Here is a 21,720-nt window from a genome sequence, read left to right as displayed (position 1 = left end):
CAGAAAACTCTTCAAACTCTGAAGCTCAATGCCATAATCGGCCTCGTCGTTGTTCTTGAACGGTTCGGTGATACCTGGCGAACTCAGCCGTCCTTCGGCAGAGTAGTATTTCGGGTTGAGCGTGGCCGGCGGATCCAACCATTCAGATCTCGGCGAAGGAACCACCCACGATCCGGGAAAACTGGGACGATCACTTGAAGAAAAAAGAGACATTACTGTGCTTGTGGAAATGGTTGCAAAAAGCGCCGATATAGCAAGCCCGTGGTCACGTGGTCTCGGTTCTGCAGCGGCACTGGGTAGCCGTCACTCCTAAGTGCGAAGAAAAAACCACTATCGCCTCCACCCCAACAACAACCCGTCCAATTACACAATGTCGTGGGGAGGATTCAAAAAAGCAATTAACAGAGCCGGTGGTGCCGTCATGGTCAAGGATGTCGACAAGACCATCGACAAGGATTTTGACATGGAGGAGAGAAGATACAAGGTGCTCAAGACGGCAGGCCAAAACTTACAGAAGGCTTCCAAGGGTTACTTGGACTCGCTTAGAGCCGTCACCGCATCGCAAGTCACGATTGCGGAAATCGTGCTGAACTTGTATGAGGAGGCCCGTCAGGGTGGATCCGTGTACTCCAACGTGGGTCAGTATTACATGCAATGTGTGAGGGAGCTAGACGAGGAGACGGTGAAGCAGGTGGACGGACCTTTCCGAGAAACCATTTTGGACCCCGTGACCAAGTTTGCCAGCTACTTCAACGAGATTGACGAAGCCATCAAGAAGAGAGCGCACAAGAAGACGGACTACGACCAGTGCAAAGCCAAGGTGAGGCGTTTAATCGACAAGCCAGCAAAGGATGCCGCCAAATTGCCCCGTGCCGAAAAGGAATTGGCCATGGCAAAGGATATCTACGACGACTTGAACGAGCAGTTGAAGAGCGAATTGCCTCAGCTCATTGCCTTGAGAGTGCCATTCTACGACCCCTCGTTCGAGAGTTTGGTCAAGATTCAATTACGTTTCTGTACCGAGGGCTACTCGCGGTTGGCTCAGTTGCAGCAGTACTTGGACCAGGCGTCCAGAGACGACTACGCCAACGGTGTGTTGGACGGCAAGATCGACGACATGTTGCTACAGATGAACTCCTTGAGTATTACCAGCTTGGGGCAGAAGTAGGGCCGCCCGCCCATTGCATTACCGGACCAAGCTGTGTGTCCTATCATAATTAGATGTATAACTAATGACAGTGTTAAGAAGTGTGTTGTAAGTGGCAGAGTGAGGATTTATTGAAAGTGAGTGATTTCACGATATGCTGACAAATTGTTCTTTGGCTCGTATATCTGTGAGTGATACGGCTTTTAGGCGTTAAGCCATGCTGTCAGTGTATCGCACGAAGTCAAAGCTTAAGTAACACCCTGGCCACTTAAAGAGCTGTAACTCTTTGATGACGATTTTCAATGATAGAGGCTTGTTATCGTGTTGTAAAATAGAGATTTCATGGAGTTTTGGATTTTTATTGATGGATGCAAATTTCAAGTCTATAGTGAATATGGCTGAGCGTTGCGAAATGTAAGTGCGGTTTCGATTGAGCCACAGAACATAAACTGATATACTTTTCAAATGTTACTTGATCAAAACAAACTGAGTTGAACAGGCTGGATTGAAATAAACCTTACGACTACTTGGGTAAAAAGAGCACTTTTTGGTACTTAGAGCGTTCCGTGTAACTGCATTCACAACATGTATCATACGCTATTTGGGCTATATAGATTCCAAGAACCCTCTCTCTTTTCTTTCTTCACTTTTGAATGAGCAGCTTTGCAATTGGTATTTCAAAAGAAGGTTCACCCTCTTAGTGCACTTTCAGTTGGTTCTCTAGTATTCTGGGTGAATGTGCAGCGCCACAAATGAAAACCATCTCATATCATCGTTACCCAAAGCCGTCAAAGCTTCTTTCCAAAGATCCATTTCATCCATCCCAGCAAGCTGTTCTACTCTCTTTTCCCAATAAAGATCGTTGCGTGATTCCTCATACACCAACCAAAAATATATCAACAAGTGGTAAAGACCTGTAATTAGGAAATACCATTCGCATGCCTTGCAAACCCTGTAGAGATTGCGAATAGTAAATGCCCTATTGCAAAGCGTCTTAACAGTGGAAAACGGTCTTCTTTCTGACCAATGCGGTCTAACTTCTAATACTTCCGCATGTTCGATTTCCATATTAACCGATGTTGATGAGCCTTGTCTCAAAGGAACTAGGTTAGTTTCTTCATGAGATCCTAGTTGAGCTTGGCTGGTTGAGCCAGACTCGTTGCGTTCGATGTGCTCGATTTCGGCTCTTTGGTTGAATCCGTCTATCATTTGCTCAGAAGTCATATTGGATAAGATTAGAGGAATCAGGGTGATGGGATGGGAAAAAAAAATTAAAGAAACAGGAGTATGGAGGGGATTCGGGGAAATAAATACCTTACAGTCCACGACGCCTCACTTGTTTCAGCCGCTTAAGGCCTACATCCTATTTTGGGAGCATACACTGAAACAAGACCAAACTCCCATCAAGATGAAACAGGCACTTGTAAAAGAATTGCCATTTTGTTCTGTCGTCTAGGGTATCTTTCATTCCAGATCTTTACTAGGTCTTTAGCAGCCATTTCTCGTCCTCTTTAATCTGATTATACGGTAGAAAGAGTTGCTTATATTGAATTCACTATGGCAATATCATACAAGCCATTGAAATGGCTCTCTGCCGGTTCCCAGTAGCAAGAGCACCAACTTCATGATACGTGGAGTAACAGAGCTGACTATTCTAGATGCAACATCTAAACTAGAAATCGCAAGCAACACAATACTAATACGGCTAAGACTAATACGGCTAAAAAGGCTCAAATGATAAGCCGTAAATGGCAAGAACATTAGTTTGAAGATCTTTGCACTGTCACGTTGATAATCCTCCCAAGATTTCTTTTTGTATACTGCCCGGCAGAGGGTGAAGTATTGTGTGAGTATCTGTACCAGATTGACGTGTGGCTCTAACTCACAATGGACCTTCAGAACGATTGGACAGGTTCCATTCTCGACATCTTTGTTCTGTTTCCTAGATTCCTCCCAAGCTGGGAAGCAAGCTGGGACGTAGAACTTGAACTCTTGAATATAGCCCTTAAAGAACCTCTCACTGTAGTTCTCACAAGTATCAAGACTTTGACGTGTTTCCAACGAAAGATAATTACTGTATTTGCAGCTGAGCTGCCTTGGGAAGTTCCGCTGATAGCTATCTATGTCATCAAAGATTCTTTCAACTCCAGGATGTGGCTTTGCCTCCACTCTCATTGTGAACAATTGAAGCACATAGAACAGCATCAATATTGCGCTGGCGGCAAAAATACAGAATTCTGTCTTTGGTGATAACAAAGAATTTGGTGTTATTTCCTGAGTATTCTTTTCTTTTTGACGATTGTTAGCTCCACGCATTGAGACTCAGATTCTTTCAAGGTAGAATGATGGCGGGGCAGATGCGACTGATGCGCTTGTGGAGGGTCCAGAGAGTTGATCGCCAAAATTGATTGGTGAACCTTTTTTTCTAAACTGAAGACAAAAGGGGGAAATAACCGATACTTAAATAGGGTCCGCTTATGCAGCCCGAGGCTAGGGTGCGGCTCGGGATCTACACTTGAAACTGACGAAGGGGGAAGAAAAGCTTACAATAATCCTTGAAGTTGTTTCAATTCCGTGTCAGATTATGTGAATTGTGTAACCTCCCTTTTGAACGCCGAGGAGCCCTACCTCTATTTACTCCGGCCCTACTTTACTTACTCTAAGTCGAGATATTCTTATCGATTGATGATTCAAGAATTTGAAATCCTTTATTGAAAGAAATGTAGCTGTCGAAGAATGCCCCATAAACTCCCGAAAAAATATAATTTCAATTGAAACATGCATTTATATCGGCCAAACTCGAGATCTAGTACCAGAGACCCCAAACATCTGTATACACTTCTCTGACGCAAGGTCTTCTTGACTGTCCTTCCCCTTTCAAGATTATGTAGATTATTTTTATCTGCAAAATATGTGCTGTGGTATATTAATGAAATTTGAGCCGAGATGATAAAAGCTAGGTTTAATCAACATTTAAATAGTTCCTTTAGCTACCCGATTGAGGTGGATCCTTATGCATGTAGCCGCAGCCCTTGCATGGAAGAAACCTCCTATATCTTCCTCAATACAATTCATATACTCTCGAGAAGAACAAATCACAGTATTTTCAGCTATACCCTTCGAGATATTATTTTATAGTTCACTAAGTTCCAGCCCCCCTTATCAAGTAACCAATTCTAAGCTGCAAACATCCATGCAACCGAATTCTGAAACAAACACCCAAGCCAATACATGCAAGACTGTTCGAGGTCGGCAACAGTGTTTACGGTCAGTGAAGCCCTTCAGGCTGCTATTTTGGGAATTTGTGATTTCACTTACGCTCCTTACGAGTCAAGAGGAGTAGCATCGTAACCGTACCTTCTTGACATCATAGGTACAGACAGTATGGGGAAATGTGGTTTTAGACGGTCATCAGATCATATAACTGCTTACAAATACCCGTATTCATTGATTCAAATCGAGACAGAGATGTATAGGAATCATGTAGGCCAATTCCTTGGAAGTGTGTGCTATGGTTAGTGTGAGATAACCAGTTGACACACCAGATACCGATCCGATTTTCGAGGCACCCGAAGAAGATGGAGAGTCAATTGCTGACAATGAAATTAAAATACAATTATATGCCAATAGAGTACCAAATGGCTCAATCCAGAGTATCAGACCCACTAAATGATAAGGGAGGTACGGGTCTAGAAATGGCACCGGAGTTCGAGATTGAGCTCACCGCAGTGATTGAAAGTAATAGATGGCTGCTTTTCTACCCCCAAAACTTTCCAAAATACTCTGAACCAAGTGAATTCAATACTTTAAGAGGTTTTACACATGCTGGTAACTTCAGTTAGAACATTTTCCCAATCCTGCTCCCTTGAGCCGCCAAAATACCTCACACCTAAATCCCCCAATATCTCGCCAACCACTGAAAAATATTAAATTCTGAGGGACAATATATAAATATCCAATTTCGATTTTTTGGCCGCCTGGGGCGCGGGGGCCGTGCTGCGGCGTGGCGGGGCGGATATGGCGGGTTGTTGAATTCGAGACAGAGGGTCCTGGGGGTACCCTGGGGCAGTTGGAGCGAAAATGGAGGGTTTCGCAGTGGTGAGGTGTACGGGTTTGGTGCAGGATAGTGCTAGTGGTGAGGAAAAGGGTAGTTCATTTGGAGGTGTTGCCGGGTGGTTTTTGTGGGTTTTATTGGTTTGGGGGTCTTTTGTGGTGGCCATTATGGCGGGATGTGAGTTTGGTGGGTTTGGTGGCACTGGAAGGTGCAATTGAAGAGGTCGCAAAAGTTCCAACGGCAACAACAACGGGGTGTGAATTTGTAGAGGCTGTGTGACCAGTCTGGGGCGTAGTTTCAGGTGTCTAGTTTTTGCACCAGTAGGTCTTATGTGTTGCAGATGCCGTTTATGGTGGGTTTGACGGGGCTGAAGAAAATCCCCATAGTTAAGAAACCCTGTTACTTTGGGGGGTAAAATCGGGTTTTCAAGGGGGGACCCTTGGTTTTCGAGCACTTTTCGAAAAAAGTGAAAATCGACCTTCCGCGACTCGGAACCGAGAGCTAGGTTGGTCGGTCGGTGACACGAAGATTGGGTCGAAAAATGGGTATTCGAGGTTTTGGCACCGTTGGAAAGAGCGGGTTCGAATTTGCAGCCAGTGTGAATTGCAGGTGCTGGAATGGCCTGGTTGGGGAGATCGACGAGGGAGGGTGGGTTTCTGATTCGGTGTGTGACGGGTTGAATAGGGGTAATTGAATTATTGGTATGGGCTTGAAGCGGCGAGTCTGGGGATGTTGGGAGTGGGTTTGGAATTGTGGTAACGGCGTCTGGGAAGACAAGAGAAGGTAGAGAAGGTAGTTGATTACGTAAGCAAAATGGACAAAACGGTTGATTCCCAGTGGCATAGTAAGCTGGGAACGTAATGGGTGGTAGTTTTGGGGAGTACGGGCCACGGCGAATCGATACATATACATATTATGGCAATCTGAATCAAAAGATTTATTCGGTTCATTGGAGCTCACTTTGGGGAGTGTGTTTCTCGGTGCACAGGCATGGTGGACACTTGGAATTCACGGAGGTGGGGTTTTCCGCCTTGAATTATACGGTCGTGTTGTTTATTTGAAAAGTCATTTTTTTGGGTGGTTCGGTTGGAGGGGGTTCTCTAACCTGGAGGTTGTCAAGGTGCGCGGTTGCAAAATTGAGAAAAACGGTCGAGGAGGCCATTTTCAAAGGGGGGACCCTTTGGGCGAGGGGGTTGTGAGAAACTTCAAGTTGGTGGCAAAAACCGGGGATTGAAGTTTTTTGGACTTGGGCGAGTGCAGTAGGTAGAGGGCGTCTGGAAGTATCTTCTGCTTGAATTAGGGTGTTGTAGAGGAAGTGGTGCAGATTCAAGAAGCCATTGAGTGGTGATTTTGGGCCGAAATCTGCATTTTGTGTGATTGTTTGGGAATTAGGCATCTAGAGGAGAATCGAACATAAGGAGCGTGTTTGGGGTACCTTAAAGTGCACCTGCAATGGGCCCTTTTCTGTCTGGCACCTTCCAGTAAGAATGTCAAATCTCAAGGTTCATGGTACCCAACAACAACACCACCAAACAGCACATTACAAGCCTCAGTTGGAGAAACCACACATATGGTTCGATTCCTCTCTTTTATGCGGTTTTGGCGGTACCACTCGTGGGGCTTCCATCTCACTGGTTCCCATTTGCACCCTATTTATCGTAATTCCAAATTTCCCCAAATCGGTACCCACTTTAACGCCTTACTGCTACACACACAAAGACGGCCTGTCAAAACCAATGGTACGGTTAGTTGGGCATAATTTTTTCCTACCAAACCGTACCATTAAGGTACACTCTAACACCGCCGTTCTTATACACTTTTGAAAAGTTTCGCCGGATGCCACAAAACTACTCAATTTCTTTCCATCTAAGACGACCTACTACTCGTTATTGGCATGGTTCAACGGGAAAAAATTATGCCGATCTGGCGCGGGTACCCGCTCGGTCTAGGTCGCTCTGGTCGTAGAGCTATTTGGGTTCAAAGACGGTCCGAATTTCTGAAATTTGGTTTTGTTAACGATTTGTTACATTTTGGCACCCGTGCACCAAAACCGTCGAAATGGTTGATTTCGACCTACTTTTGGTTTTGGCGGTTATGGGTGTGGAAGAAATGGCTGCAAAAAGTGCACTTGCAGGGCGATTTCGGGGGAGCCAGTGGTACCGTTGGAATGGGCGCGGTTCAAAGATTCTGATGAGCTTCTTAGTTTGTTGGATTGACCAATGGTTGCCGCTGAAATGCCCAAAACAGGGTGTTTGTTGTGCTTTTTGAAAAACCGCCGTAGCTCCTCAGGAAGTGGTAGGTGCGGTCTGCAAAGCGGTGCAGTCGGTTCTCCTGAGTGTTAGCTTTCGATTGGTGTCTCAACGACCATTTTGTGACTAGTGAAGGTCGAGAAAAACCACTTTGAACATTTTGTTGTCTCCGGCCAAAGGGGGTCCCCTTTGGATTCTGGCGGATCGGGGCATCTTTTGATAGTGTAGGTGTGGGGTACGGGTGTTTGGGCATGAACCTCGAGGCTCCATACAAAAGGGCGGTGAAGCAGGGGTGCGCTATTTGGTGGTATGGAGAGAGTGCAGGAGTGATTTTATGAGTATAGTATGTAATTTTGACGTTGCAGATTACGATGGGCTGGTTGGATATGAGAATGTGGAAGTGTGTGGTGCTGCTATGGGCCGTTTTAGGTCAAAAATCCACGAATCTAAATGGACCAATTGGGAGGCCGGATTCTACAATTTTTTACATTTTACAACGTCATTGTGTGAATAATGTCAAGATGTTTGGCATCCTGGGGCGCGGGGGCCGTGCTGCGGCGTGGCGGGGCGGATATGGCGGGTTGTTGAATTCGAGACAGAGGGTCCTGGGGGTACCCTGGGGCAGTTGGAGCGAAAATGGAGGGTTTCGCAGTGGTGAGGTGTACGGGTTTGGTGCAGGATAGTGCTAGTGGTGAGGAAAAGGGTAGTTCATTTGGAGGTGTTGCCGGGTGGTTTTTGTGGGTTTTATTGGTTTGGGGGTCTTTTGTGGTGGCCATTATGGCGGGATGTGAGTTTGGTGGGTTTGGTGGCACTGGAAGGTGCAATTGAAGAGGTCGCAAAAGTTCCAACGGCAACAACAACGGGGTGTGAATTTGTAGAGGCTGTGTGACCAGTCTGGGGCGTAGTTTCAGGTGTCTAGTTTTTGCACCAGTAGGTCTTATGTGTTGCAGATGCCGTTTATGGTGGGTTTGACGGGGCTGAAGAAAATCCCCATAGTTAAGAAACCCTGTTACTTTGGGGGGTAAAATCGGGTTTTCAAGGGGGGACCCTTGGTTTTCGAGCACTTTTCGAAAAAAGTGAAAATCGACCTTCCGCGACTCGGAACCGAGAGCTAGGTTGGTCGGTCGGTGACACGAAGATTGGGTCGAAAAATGGGTATTCGAGGTTTTGGCACCGTTGGAAAGAGCGGGTTCGAATTTGCAGCCAGTGTGAATTGCAGGTGCTGGAATGGCCTGGTTGGGGAGATCGACGAGGGAGGGTGGGTTTCTGATTCGGTGTGTGACGGGTTGAATAGGGGTAATTGAATTATTGGTATGGGCTTGAAGCGGCGAGTCTGGGGATGTTGGGAGTGGGTTTGGAATTGTGGTAACGGCGTCTGGGAAGACAAGAGAAGGTAGAGAAGGTAGTTGATTACGTAAGCAAAATGGACAAAACGGTTGATTCCCAGTGGCATAGTAAGCTGGGAACGTAATGGGTGGTAGTTTTGGGGAGTACGGGCCACGGCGAATCGATACATATACATATTATGGCAATCTGAATCAAAAGATTTATTCGGTTCATTGGAGCTCACTTTGGGGAGTGTGTTTCTCGGTGCACAGGCATGGTGGACACTTGGAATTCACGGAGGTGGGGTTTTCCGCCTTGAATTATACGGTCGTGTTGTTTATTTGAAAAGTCATTTTTTTGGGTGGTTCGGTTGGAGGGGGTTCTCTAACCTGGAGGTTGTCAAGGTGCGCGGTTGCAAAATTGAGAAAAACGGTCGAGGAGGCCATTTTCAAAGGGGGGACCCTTTGGGCGAGGGGGTTGTGAGAAACTTCAAGTTGGTGGCAAAAACCGGGGATTGAAGTTTTTTGGACTTGGGCGAGTGCAGTAGGTAGAGGGCGTCTGGAAGTATCTTCTGCTTGAATTAGGGTGTTGTAGAGGAAGTGGTGCAGATTCAAGAAGCCATTGAGTGGTGATTTTGGGCCGAAATCTGCATTTTGTGTGATTGTTTGGGAATTAGGCATCTAGAGGAGAATCGAACATAAGGAGCGTGTTTGGGGTACCTTAAAGTGCACCTGCAATGGGCCCTTTTCTGTCTGGCACCTTCCAGTAAGAATGTCAAATCTCAAGGTTCATGGTACCCAACAACAACACCACCAAACAGCACATTACAAGCCTCAGTTGGAGAAACCACACATATGGTTCGATTCCTCTCTTTTATGCGGTTTTGGCGGTACCACTCGTGGGGCTTCCATCTCACTGGTTCCCATTTGCACCCTATTTATCGTAATTCCAAATTTCCCCAAATCGGTACCCACTTTAACGCCTTACTGCTACACACACAAAGACGGCCTGTCAAAACCAATGGTACGGTTAGTTGGGCATAATTTTTTCCTACCAAACCGTACCATTAAGGTACACTCTAACACCGCCGTTCTTATACACTTTTGAAAAGTTTCGCCGGATGCCACAAAACTACTCAATTTCTTTCCATCTAAGACGACCTACTACTCGTTATTGGCATGGTTCAACGGGAAAAAATTATGCCGATCTGGCGCGGGTACCCGCTCGGTCTAGGTCGCTCTGGTCGTAGAGCTATTTGGGTTCAAAGACGGTCCGAATTTCTGAAATTTGGTTTTGTTAACGATTTGTTACATTTTGGCACCCGTGCACCAAAACCGTCGAAATGGTTGATTTCGACCTACTTTTGGTTTTGGCGGTTATGGGTGTGGAAGAAATGGCTGCAAAAAGTGCACTTGCAGGGCGATTTCGGGGGAGCCAGTGGTACCGTTGGAATGGGCGCGGTTCAAAGATTCTGATGAGCTTCTTAGTTTGTTGGATTGACCAATGGTTGCCGCTGAAATGCCCAAAACAGGGTGTTTGTTGTGCTTTTTGAAAAACCGCCGTAGCTCCTCAGGAAGTGGTAGGTGCGGTCTGCAAAGCGGTGCAGTCGGTTCTCCTGAGTGTTAGCTTTCGATTGGTGTCTCAACGACCATTTTGTGACTAGTGAAGGTCGAGAAAAACCACTTTGAACATTTTGTTGTCTCCGGCCAAAGGGGGTCCCCTTTGGATTCTGGCGGATCGGGGCATCTTTTGATAGTGTAGGTGTGGGGTACGGGTGTTTGGGCATGAACCTCGAGGCTCCATACAAAAGGGCGGTGAAGCAGGGGTGCGCTATTTGGTGGTATGGAGAGAGTGCAGGAGTGATTTTATGAGTATAGTATGTAATTTTGACGTTGCAGATTACGATGGGCTGGTTGGATATGAGAATGTGGAAGTGTGTGGTGCTGCTATGGGCCGTTTTAGGTCAAAAATCCACGAATCTAAATGGACCAATTGGGAGGCCGGATTCTACAATTTTTTACATTTTACAACGTCATTGTGTGAATAATGTCAAGATGTTTGGCATCCTGGGGCGCGGGGGCCGTGCTGCGGCGTGGCGGGGCGGATATGGCGGGATGGTGGAAACGAAAGCAGTAAGAAAGCATAAAGCAATCGAGTCTCCCATCAAGTAAGTAATACCGTTGGTTTGGCTAGCTGTAATATTCTATTAGGCAGATCTACTAAATGGTATATATTGACGAGGAAGCTTCAATTGTGTACGACATGACCAATGAGGTTTTGCTCAAGGTATCCAGTCACCTTTCTTAGTCTCCCTTTCTTCTTCGAAGAGACAAATTCTCTTTTTGTAATATATTGCAAGTTTCTGTCCATTTATTCATTCCTCAATTAGCTGCATAATCCTTTTTCATTTCCAGAAAGCCCGGTAGTTTTGTCATTTATAGATATTTTGCAACAATTGGTAAAAAGCACACAATGTAATTTGCTTCATAAAAATCCAAATTCTAGTTTGGCTTTCCAAAACTTCTATATGAGCTTTAAAATTACCTAAGGATTACCCAGAAAGCCGCTCATACCTTCAAATCTCGAATTCCGGTCAAATAATCGAAATGGCTGTCTCGCACTAGTTTTATGCGTCTTCCAGGATGTAACTCGATTACATTTTCAACACTTAAAGGCCCTAATGAAGGAGAAAACCATACTATGCATAAAAGGACTAAACAATTGCCCAGCATAAGCCAAATAATTCTAGATGTAACCTCTAATTTCCTAGCAAATAGGCAATATTATAAAAACCCGAACATCCTCAAAATCTGGGGTTTTGGTCATAAAACCCATACCTCCGAAACCAGTTTTTCAAAAATCGTCAAGTTGTCGGATTTTCAAGGGTCCCCCCTTGGAAGGCGTTTTTCCAAAATTTGAAACTGATTCGTTTCTTCAGCTCTTGCTGACTGGTGCATAATAGTGATATCGCTAGAAAGCTGAGCTTCTGAGCTCTACAATAAGTGTAATTAGAAGTCGCTGGTATTTGTAATCGACTGGTAATAAGCTAAAATCAAAAACCTCATTGAGCGCATACGACATTAAGCAAGAGTAAATCATCAAAACTTCAAATTGTCCATTTATCACTAAGATACATCTTTTTTGACGTGAATTTCATTAAGTAAATGGCTCACAATGGGTCTTTGGTGGCTTTTTTGCAGCCAGTTATGTGACATATCTCCGTATGATGGCGAAGCATTAACGTCAATTGCACGAAAAAGGGGAACTCGAGCTTACATGTGAATCATTAAAGGTCAATGGAGAGCCAGATGTTATAGAAAAATTATCAACATATCGTTACTACATCCTTCTTCTCATCTTGCAGAGAGGAAATCATCCTTTCGTCTGATATCAAGCACCCCAGCTACAAATTCTGGAATAATTAAATGTCAATAGCTGTAGTCATTGTTTTTTTATTTCATTATGACTAGACATTTATATAATTGTCCCTAAATAGTGGTGAATTGTGGTCCAACAGGCTTTTGAAAAACCCATACCTCCTCAAAATCTGGGGTTTTGGTCATAAAACCCGGACCTCCGAAGTCGAAATTTCGAAAATCCGGAAAGTGGTGAATTTTGAAGGGTCCCCCCTTGATCATAGAAAAATGAGAAGAAATTGGGGGGTCGTAAAATTGTCTGTAGCTGTCGAATTATGACTTTTTTGGTATTTTTAGCAAGCTAATGACCTGAACTATCGATTCAATACCGAAAAGCCTTGGAAATGTTACTGGGGGAGCTTGAGTGGTCAGTCAAAACGTCTCCAAGATACCGCATGCTCGGGTGCAACATCCACAAATTAAAAAAACTGAACGCCTAGTCTTCTAAAATTAGAGGAAATTACATGTTCAAGCATTGTTATCTTGTCTTTTAAACAGCTTTCTATCCTTTTACCCCACCAGTAGATAACCCACTCACCGTTTGACGTTTACTGCCAGCAATACCAGCAAATTTAAGCTTCCTAAGCTAATAGAGGTAGCCTCTAATTTCAAAATCACCACTGGTATTCAAAGAATGACATAACAATCATCTATGGCCTGTTTTCGGAAGGGGTTAATCCAGCTTTTTCCAATAATGACGATTTTGACCGGGTTTTCGATTGGGATTATAGAGCTTTGATACATTTCTGTACCATTTGCTAATAAATCCCAGTATTAAGTGGGCCAAGGCCAATAAAGCTCATTCCAAGATCAATTTGTAGAGGGCTTGAAGCATATACTCCAATAACCGTTATTTAATCACGTTTTCGTTGGAAAATAGATTGAGGAGTAATACGGGGGTTCTTATCAAAGCTTGCGCCACCGTAAATGCCGTAGAAATCAAGGAATTATTATCCCTTCATTAGTAAGGCGATTTAAATCAAGGAAATGCTGCTTAAACGTCACCAAGTGCCAATGTAGATGGAGTTGGAGGAGCTCCCGGAGTTTAATAGATTTACCGGAAGCTAAACCTTACTAATTAAACCTTACTAATTAGACTTAATTTCAACAAAACGCATGAAAAGCTCACCAAAACCAGAGACCGTTTGCTGGTAATAAACCCACTGAGTGTGATTTGAATAACACTACTATCCACCCACATCCGAGAGTCTCCATAAATACACCACAATATAGCCAGCCCCGTGAAACTAATCAATTCAAATCAAAATTCAAATTAATTCACGAAAAGAAAAGAAATAAAAACCCCCTCAGAATTTCACCCCCAAGAGTGGGCTTCTTGACAGGGCCACAGATTCTCAGCCGTCCAGGGCTGCTCCGACCTACATTTTAAGTTCTTTTCATGCCAAATTCAAAGACGCATAGCCAAGTCTGAAGTAATACATCCGAGTTATGGCTTTGTATAGGCCCCTTACTCAAGCACTCACATATTGTTGAGAGAAACTGAAGATTGGGTTTCGGGGATGAATGGGGTTGGCTTTGCTGTGACTGTAGCCCAGCCTTGATTCAAATGCAAGTATCCCATTCTTCTTTATCAAGCAAAAAGTTGTGTTGACCATGCAACATTCGCAGAGCCGAGCGAAGCCCGGCGCCAATAGCATGGCCTTACTTGAAGTTCAATTGTCTTCTAAGATAGTTTCAGTCCAAACTTCATGAGTGATTGAGGAGGAAGTGGGTCGGTCGGACCGAGTGGTTGAGAAATTCGGCTGACAGATGGGGTGGAGAGGTGGGTTGGAGTTTGTCGCAGGCATGTAAGACATTCTGGACCCACATCACATCACACAGTTGCATGAAAGACATTGTGGTCCCATGTAGGCTCACACACTTGCATGATACCGAGAAGGGATGTCTTACACCTGAGTCGGCCAGACAAATCACTCAAGACTCCCATGAACTCACGCAGGTGCCCCCGCTTGTATCAGGCGTACATTATCAATAGTTAAATATATACGTTCACTATCATGTTTTAATCTCTACGACATTTCTCAATGTCAGGAAGTTCGACGTACTTAGCATGTTGTCAAGAGCGCTAAGTGTACGTGTATGTCTTACATGTGCATACGTATTATAAGTCAACTTGTACATACAAATGTCGGTACGTCATAACACCCATCAAACGACATTAGGCCATACTGCCTTATCTAACGCATCCACCTGCAAGTGTAAATGTACCTCCAAAATAATTAATCGCACACACTGCAGTGAATGTCTAATGACTCGCATAACAATACATGCAAGGTCTAAACCTCCCTGCATCACTTGCAGCTGCCACCTACTTATCCGAGCTAAGCTCGGTTAAAACCATCATCATATATTATTTATAAAACAAAAAAGAAAAAAAAAAAAAAAAAAAAACCAAATCACCAGACTTGGAAGAAAAACCCCAGGACCAAAGTCCCAAAGTTTTTTCTTTTTATGATGTGGGGATTTGTTGCAACCACCCCACCAAAAAAAGTCCCATCTTGTCCAGCCACCACAAGTATGAGCAAGATGGCCCTCACACTTGGGGTTCACTCAGAATTAGCAGACAAGCTTCGAGGGCAGGACTCTCCGAGGAGCGTCCGGAACCGGTCTCTTTTCTTTGAGTCACTGCCTCTCCACTCATCCACTCAATTCCGAGGAACAGCAAAAAACCGGAAAAGCTGGTCAGGCTTCTCCGAGGGCTCGCGTGTTAGATCTCCCCGGAATGCCCCCGAGGGTACATATCCGAGGCACACGAGCAAGGACGCATGTTCAAAAAGGGTAGGAAAAAACCGACTGGTGGGAACTGTCGCTTTCCAAAACAAAAACAAGATAAAGAGCCCAGCTGTATGCTCCAAACCACCTAATAATCATTTGCAACGTACTCACACCGGCATGATAAATCCAAATGCGAGGCTCTCCGAAGAGAAGAAGAATTGGCTGTGTCAGTCTTCTGAGGGATGTTTCAAGGACCAGCTCAAGAAATGAGCAACTTGTCAGGCTCTGAAACAACGCCAGACAAGTCTTCCATCAGAGACTGCGTAAAATCTCCAATGGGGGTTCCACCGTGAATCGTGACAGCCGTAATCCTTAATTGCACGAGACAACAATCAAAGATGAAGAACCAGTGGTGGGATTCCCAAAAAATTCACAAAATATATAACTGGTCTTCCATGTCACTTGATTGCCCAACCGCCCCATCAACTCACTAAATTGGGAGCACGTACAACAACTGCCTGGTTTGCCTCAAAAAGTCAGACCCTGTGTCCTGCCTTCGGCGGTTCAAGTGGCTGGCACAGAGAAGGCTATCCGGAAGGGGTTGCCAATCCGTTTCCTTCAAAACCTCCTCATACCACTCTTCCCGTTAACCTCTCACCGTGTTCCCCCACTAACTTACAGTAGCAGAGATACCCGGGTTGAGGCGAAGCTTCTATCCTTGGCATTCCAGGTAGCAGTAAGACGGCCTCCAAGTCATGAGAATCGGTTTGGTGAGCGCACAAGTAACTGGGATTAAGGGCCACAGCAGCAACGCCCATACACATCACAACACTAGGCAATCACCCAATACGCAGCACAATGGGTGATTCCGAGGCCAAAAACGTTTCCCTGTGATTAGATTAGGTTTTGGTGGTGCAAAGGTGGTGGTCATACAGCCAGAGGGCGAAATCTATTTTTCCTGAGGAAACGCCAAAAATGTGCGAAACAGGGTCCTTTTATAGTTCGCCAGGGGTCATGCGGGTCTAGTAAAAAGAAATTCATAAATCTCTGCTTTTCCATGATCTTCTAAACTACTCAATCTACCTGTTACTCCATTGATTTAGAGTTAAATAGGCGATTTTGGCCGAAAGACGCGTCACATGTGAACTAATATCCATAAGCAGAACGCGTTAAAACCTCAGATCTAGAAAATTTCCTAAAACATCTTCATTTACCAACTAAGTGTCGAGTTCATCTGGATATCGAAGAAAACGTTGGATCTCGAGAACTTTTAACAGCCGCGCCAGATAAGAGTCGCTGCAGGTCGCTTATCGATCTGTTGATCTTGGTCCTAGTGGGGTGGAGGTGGGCAGATTGCATCAATTTGTTGATACCCTAGGATTTTCCTGATCTTGGGTAGTCAATGGGAGTACTTCTTTTTCGTTGATGTTATGAGACTCTAATTTTTACGTTGCCATTGTTGGAAGACAATAGCTGTCATGATTGAGGGGCTCCTCCGAAGGGCATTGAGTTTAAGGTTTGGGCTTAGTCAAGAGTTCAGGTCGGAATTGAAGGAGGATGTTAGAGAACTAGACACGAAAGGTGTGGAAGCCTTTGAATTGCCGTTAGTCCAATTGATATTTGTCCAATACTAACAGGGCCTGACATACCCAGAAGTCGACACCGTTCTAGCCTGATCACATCAATTAAACCAGGCTTCCATTACAATAACCATGGACAAAAGAGAAGAAAGACTGTTTGAGCAAGTATTCATCAGAGTCTTTTGGTCTATGAGGCTCTACGGGCTTTCGTTGATGTTCTCAAACTGGTGGAAGGCTCCACTATCGATTTCAGTCTTGATGAGACTTATAGGCTTGATCACTTAGACTTGAGATTTTCATCGTACTCTTCTGATGCTAAGATGGGATTTAAAGCAGTTGAAATTCATAGCCTCTTTCTGGCAGTCAGAGCTATCCAATCAGCTTCGTACATCTATTGCTCCAATTGACGCGGTATCGAGAATCAAAGAGGCTTCGAGGATAGATACAACTCGAATATTGATGCTAAGAAGGATGCAATTTTCAGATCTGGCTCCTTCCAACTTTTTGTTTCAAGATATCCAGCTTCAACTCTTCGCGTCGAACTTACACAACCACTAACATCCATATCGTACGCTCAGCCAAGTGTTTACTACGCGGATTCACAAATGAGCCAAAAACCGAAAGATCTATCGTCATCAATACTATTTGACTTTTTTCGAACAAAACATCCAGAATCCCAATTGACGGCCTTGCTCACCAGCAAGTACTTTCGCAGCCATGTCCGCAGTTTCGCAGCCAACCTGGCAGTACAAAGCACCTCCAATCCACACTAACAGAAAAGATTCTTTTTCTCAAAACAGTCTTCAAAAACGCTCAAACCAGATCACTTACCCTCCCCCTACCCGCCTCCGGCTCCTCCTGGCCGACACCGTCTTTTTGACCTTCGCACGACCCTCGCCACTTTAAGTCTCACCAGTGCTACTCACTCACTAAACCATAACCATGCCACCAAAAGCTGACTGGGACAAATACGTACCTAACGAGGACGAGGACGCCGCTCCTGAGAACATCGTTCCTCTTTCCGAGGGAGACATCCAGGTTCTCAAAACCTACGGCGCCGCCCCATACGCCAATTCGTTAAAACAGATCGAAAAGGACCTCAAGGACATTGAGGACAGAATCAAGGAGAACATCGGCATCAAGGAGAGTGACACGGGACTCAGTGCTCCTCATTTATGGGATGTCATGGGCGACAAGCAGAGAATGTCGCAGGAACAGCCTTTACAGGTTGCTCGTTGTACCAAAATCATAGAAGCCACAAACCCAACGCCAGCAGTGGGGATGTTGGCCAATGCCGACAACAAGAGCAAATACGTCATCAACATCAAGCAGATTGCCAAGTTCGTCGTTGGTTTGGGCGAAAGAGTGTCGCCTACGGATATCGAAGAAGGCATGAGAGTTGGTGTGGACAGACAAAAGTACGAGATCCAGTTGCCGCTTCCTCCAAGAATCGACCCTTCGGTGACGATGATGACCGTCGAAGAGAAGCCTGATGTTACATACGGTGACGTTGGTGGCTGCAAAGAACAGATTGAGAAGCTTAGAGAGGTTGTGGAGCTTCCTCTCTTGTCTCCAGAGAGATTTGTCAAGTTGGGAATCGACCCACCCAAGGGTATTCTTTTGTACGGTCCTCCCGGTACCGGTAAGACGCTTTGTGCCCGTGCTGTTGCCAACAGAACCGACGCTACATTCATTCGTGTGATTGGCTCAGAGTTGGTGCAGAAATACGTGGGTGAAGGTGCCCGTATGGTTCGTGAGCTCTTCGAGATGGCTAGAACAAAGAAAGCGTGTATTATTTTCTTCGATGAAGTTGATGCTATTGGTGGAGCCCGTTTCGACGACGGTGCTGGTGGCGACAACGAGGTGCAGAGAACCATGTTGGAGTTGATCACACAGTTGGACGGTTTCGACCCTAGAGGTAACATCAAGGTCATGTTTGCCACTAACAGACCCAACACGTTGGACCCAGCCTTGTTGCGTCCTGGTCGTATCGACCGTAAGGTGGAGTTCAGTCTTCCCGACTTGGAAGGCAGAGCCAACATCTTCCGTATCCACGCCAAGACTATGAGTTGTGACAAGGAGATCCGTTGGGAGTTGATTTCGAGATTGTGTCCCAACGCCACCGGTGCCGAGTTGCGTTCCGTGTGCACTGAGGCCGGTATGTTTGCCATCAGAGCCCGCCGGAAGGTTGCCACCGAGAAGGATTTCCTCAAGGCTGTGGACAAGGTCATCAAGGGCAACCTCAAGTTCTCGTCGACCTCGCAGTACATGCAATACAATTAAAAGAAGCCATACATTTGTGCATGGAGCTAGTCCCACCACGAGACACAGCCCATGCCGTCGGTTTGACAGGACGCCACCAAGGCGTACGGAGGCGCCCGGTCGGTTTCGAGGCCCAATGCCTCAGCCAGCGACTTGGGCTTGATGTTGGCAAACACCTCCTCTTCAACGCGGAATCGAACCTGTTCGTTCACGTCAATGTACAAGTCGGTGTCGGCGTCCGGCTGCCAGACCCACGCCCGCTCGGCCGGCCGAAACACGCAGCCCTCGAACAAGTAGTCCTTGGGGATGAAGATGTCGTTGAAAAAGTCCATGCGTACCTTGATGCCCTCGGCAGTGCACTCTTGGACCCAGCCGGTCAAGATTTCGCCTACGAACGGTTTCCACACGATCATACGGAATTGTGTTTCCACGTAGGCTCCGCCGTCGCCGGGTTTTAGGAGACCGTCCTTGATCTCCAGAATGTCCCACACCGACACGGCGAGTCCCACGTTGGAGATGACCTTGTTGGCGTACTTCTTGTGGAGCTCATCCTTGAGAGCGACCGGCGTCGGGATGTTGAACGACGGTGGCGGCACACGCACGAGGTCCGAGAGCTCCGATAGTATGAACATGGGTTTGAAAGCTGGAGTTGCGGATGAGGTGGAAAATGTTGATGTCGCGATGCGCTCCTACATAGGCCTGTGCGGACCCCCAGGAGGCACCAGTACAGGATGCGAGGGTATAGCCATATATGAAGCATTCAGAAGTTTTAGATTGTAAATGTAAGTGTTTGTGGTGATATTGTCACGAGAATAAGCCAAACGAAAAGCGAAAAACATGTAGAGAAGTTCAAGGTTTATGAGTTTCGAGAGTGAGATGCACAGTGAAGGGAGCATTGAGCCAGTTTCTCTTGAAAAAATAGTCGGATTAAAGCTTAATGAATGAAATATGCATGAATTGTGGTATGAATTTGAAAATGACCGAAACTTTTTTCTTTTCGTGTAGCACAATTGGTCTCAATTGGTGAAAACCACTCTCAAGCTCATTAGTAAGCCGAACACAGACTCTTTAAACACAGTAGAATCAGTATATTCCATCAATTTGGTTGAATTCTAAGTGAAACAAGTTTATAAACTCCAGGATCACCTTAACTTGGTCAGCATTATGTGAATATGCCCATTTGCAGCCATTGCGATAGCCCTAAACCAAAGTCTGAAGTCTGACTTTGAGGTCAAATTAAAGATCTGGATATTTAAGGAGCAAGGACTACCTCTGACTCGAATGTGTCCTTGAATCGAATTCACGGCTCGAGAAAGCAAGAGGTGCTTCATATCAATGCTCATCACACTTACTTCAGCTTCACCATACCATCAAATAAATCCAATACTCCAAGTCCAAGAATAAAAAGGTTTTCCGTCCGTTTAAACACTTCCACTGAGTCCATAAGCAATTCCTGACTCCCATCAATCAACCTTACTGTCCAACCCTACCTGCCCTACCCAACCCTACCTGTCCATCTCACCCAAGCCTTGCCTAACAAAACACCATATTTCTATAGAATTACCACAAAAAACTAATTCTAAACCCTCTCGAATCTCCAAATTTTGCTCCTCTTCCACTCTCATCAATTTCCCATTTTCGACTCTTAAAGACCCTCCCGCACTGCGAGATACACCATCTACACCTCCATGAGCAAATCGCTGGACCGACGAGCAGCAGCAGGAAAACGGCCAGACCAGTACCTCCACAGCCGGAAAAAAGGTCACGTGACGGCCCTGGCCCAGCACGAAGGCTGGAACCCGAAGCATTTCCGTCTTTTCGTCGGCAACCTCGGTCCCGATGCCACAGACTCGATTCTCCTGGCAGCTTTTTCCAAATACCCCAGTTTGAGCAAAGCCCGCGTGGTTCAGGACCGCCAGGGCGAGAACAAGGGGTACGGGTTTGTGGCGTTTGGCAAAGCTGAAGACTATCTCAAGGCGTTCAAGGAGATGAACGGGAAGTATGTGGGGCAGAGGCCTGTGATGTTGAAGCGAGCGGAGCTGAAGGCGAGGTAGGGTGGCTGGATTGGGGAGTTTTGTGGTTTAATTCTTGACTGGGAAGAGTTTAATACTCTGGTTGTGGTTTTCCGATCTGAATTCCACTGGCGTCTTTATCCGAATACTGGATAGATATCAACACATGTGTACTATTGATGTACAGTGGGATGAATGCTTCGACTTGAAGTGCTCTATGTTTCCAAGATTTCGGAGCATATGGTTGAGGTTGTTGGTTCAATGCAACGTTGCAATGGATGATTTGGTGGAGGGTGGACTGTGATTGAGGTTATGGTCTATGGAAGTTGGAGGGAGGCATGGATGGAGACCGGGGTGGGTTACCAATTGCTTTATTGTCGTATTGCCATTGGGAGTGCTTTCAGGTGGAAAAGGTTAGGAATGGTGTTTTTTGTTTGGGTGTGTGAAGGTGAAGGTAGGGTGTTCCATGGTGGAGCCAATGGAGACATATGAGTACCTCGATGTTCCCTTTTTGGATTTTTTCCAAAGGCATATCTCCAGTTTGTCAAAAAGCGACTTACTATGGCCTCTAATGGCCTTCTATGGATAGTTATTGGAGAGTCTGTGGAGTACATATCTGTGATTTCTATGATTGAAGGTATGGAAGCTGTAACATAGCCTGCTAGGGCCTCATCGACCTTAAGGCTGCTTCTAGTGACAACAGCCACCGTACTTCCTGTTTTATAAAAATCAACGAGATTTTGGATTTTTGGTAGTCTTTTCGAGTTTCGTCTGTTTCTTCTGTTTTCGCAGCCACAGTAAGAAGTCACGGTACGTAGGGGACTTTCCATACAACTTCACCAAAGATCAGAAGAAAACTTTTAAGATTACATGTGAAGGCAAATTCATCAAAAGTGAATATAATAAAATCATAAAATCATAAAATCACAATGTAGAGC

At 45.5% G+C, this 21,720-nt stretch overlaps 5 protein-coding genes across 5 annotated transcripts; 3 read left to right on the top strand and 2 right to left on the bottom strand.

Moving 5' to 3' along the window:
- Positions 1–370: 370 nt before the first annotated feature.
- On the top strand, positions 371–1,168 carry RVS161 (amphiphysin-like protein; the record flags this gene model as incomplete). Its single annotated transcript, XM_024858002.1, has 1 exon — positions 371–1,168. The coding sequence occupies one exon, from the start codon at positions 371–373 to the stop codon at positions 1,166–1,168; it is 798 nt and encodes a 265-aa protein (XP_024713928.1).
- Positions 1,169–2,713: 1,545 nt separating this feature from the next.
- On the bottom strand, positions 2,714–3,322 carry C7M61_002634 (uncharacterized protein; the record flags this gene model as incomplete). Its single annotated transcript, XM_024858001.1, has 1 exon — positions 2,714–3,322. One exon carries the CDS (start codon positions 3,320–3,322, stop codon positions 2,714–2,716), a length of 609 nt encoding a protein of 202 aa, XP_024713927.1.
- A 14,128-nt stretch (positions 3,323–17,450) lies between these two features.
- RPT1 (proteasome regulatory particle base subunit) lies at positions 17,451–18,791 on the top strand (the record flags this gene model as incomplete). The annotated part of the gene is made up of 1 exon (XM_024858000.1): positions 17,451–18,791. One exon carries the CDS (start codon positions 17,451–17,453, stop codon positions 18,789–18,791), a length of 1,341 nt encoding a protein of 446 aa, XP_024713926.1.
- A 26-nt stretch (positions 18,792–18,817) lies between these two features.
- Positions 18,818–19,402, bottom strand: C7M61_002632 (DNA-directed RNA polymerase III subunit; the record flags this gene model as incomplete). Its single annotated transcript, XM_024857999.1, has 1 exon — positions 18,818–19,402. The coding sequence occupies one exon, from the start codon at positions 19,400–19,402 to the stop codon at positions 18,818–18,820; it is 585 nt and encodes a 194-aa protein (XP_024713925.1).
- Positions 19,403–20,458: 1,056 nt separating this feature from the next.
- Positions 20,459–20,824, top strand: C7M61_002631 (uncharacterized protein; the record flags this gene model as incomplete). The annotated part of the gene is made up of 1 exon (XM_024857998.1): positions 20,459–20,824. One exon carries the CDS (start codon positions 20,459–20,461, stop codon positions 20,822–20,824), a length of 366 nt encoding a protein of 121 aa, XP_024713924.1.
- Positions 20,825–21,720: the final 896 nt, after the last annotated feature.

The sequence above is a fragment of the Candidozyma pseudohaemuli genome (assembly GCF_003013735.1).
Source record: "Candidozyma pseudohaemuli strain B12108 chromosome Unknown scaffold00005, whole genome shotgun sequence".
Taxonomy (NCBI): Eukaryota; Fungi; Ascomycota; class Pichiomycetes; order Serinales; family Metschnikowiaceae; genus Candidozyma; species Candidozyma pseudohaemuli.
This window is presented reverse-complemented; position numbering and strand designations above follow the sequence as displayed.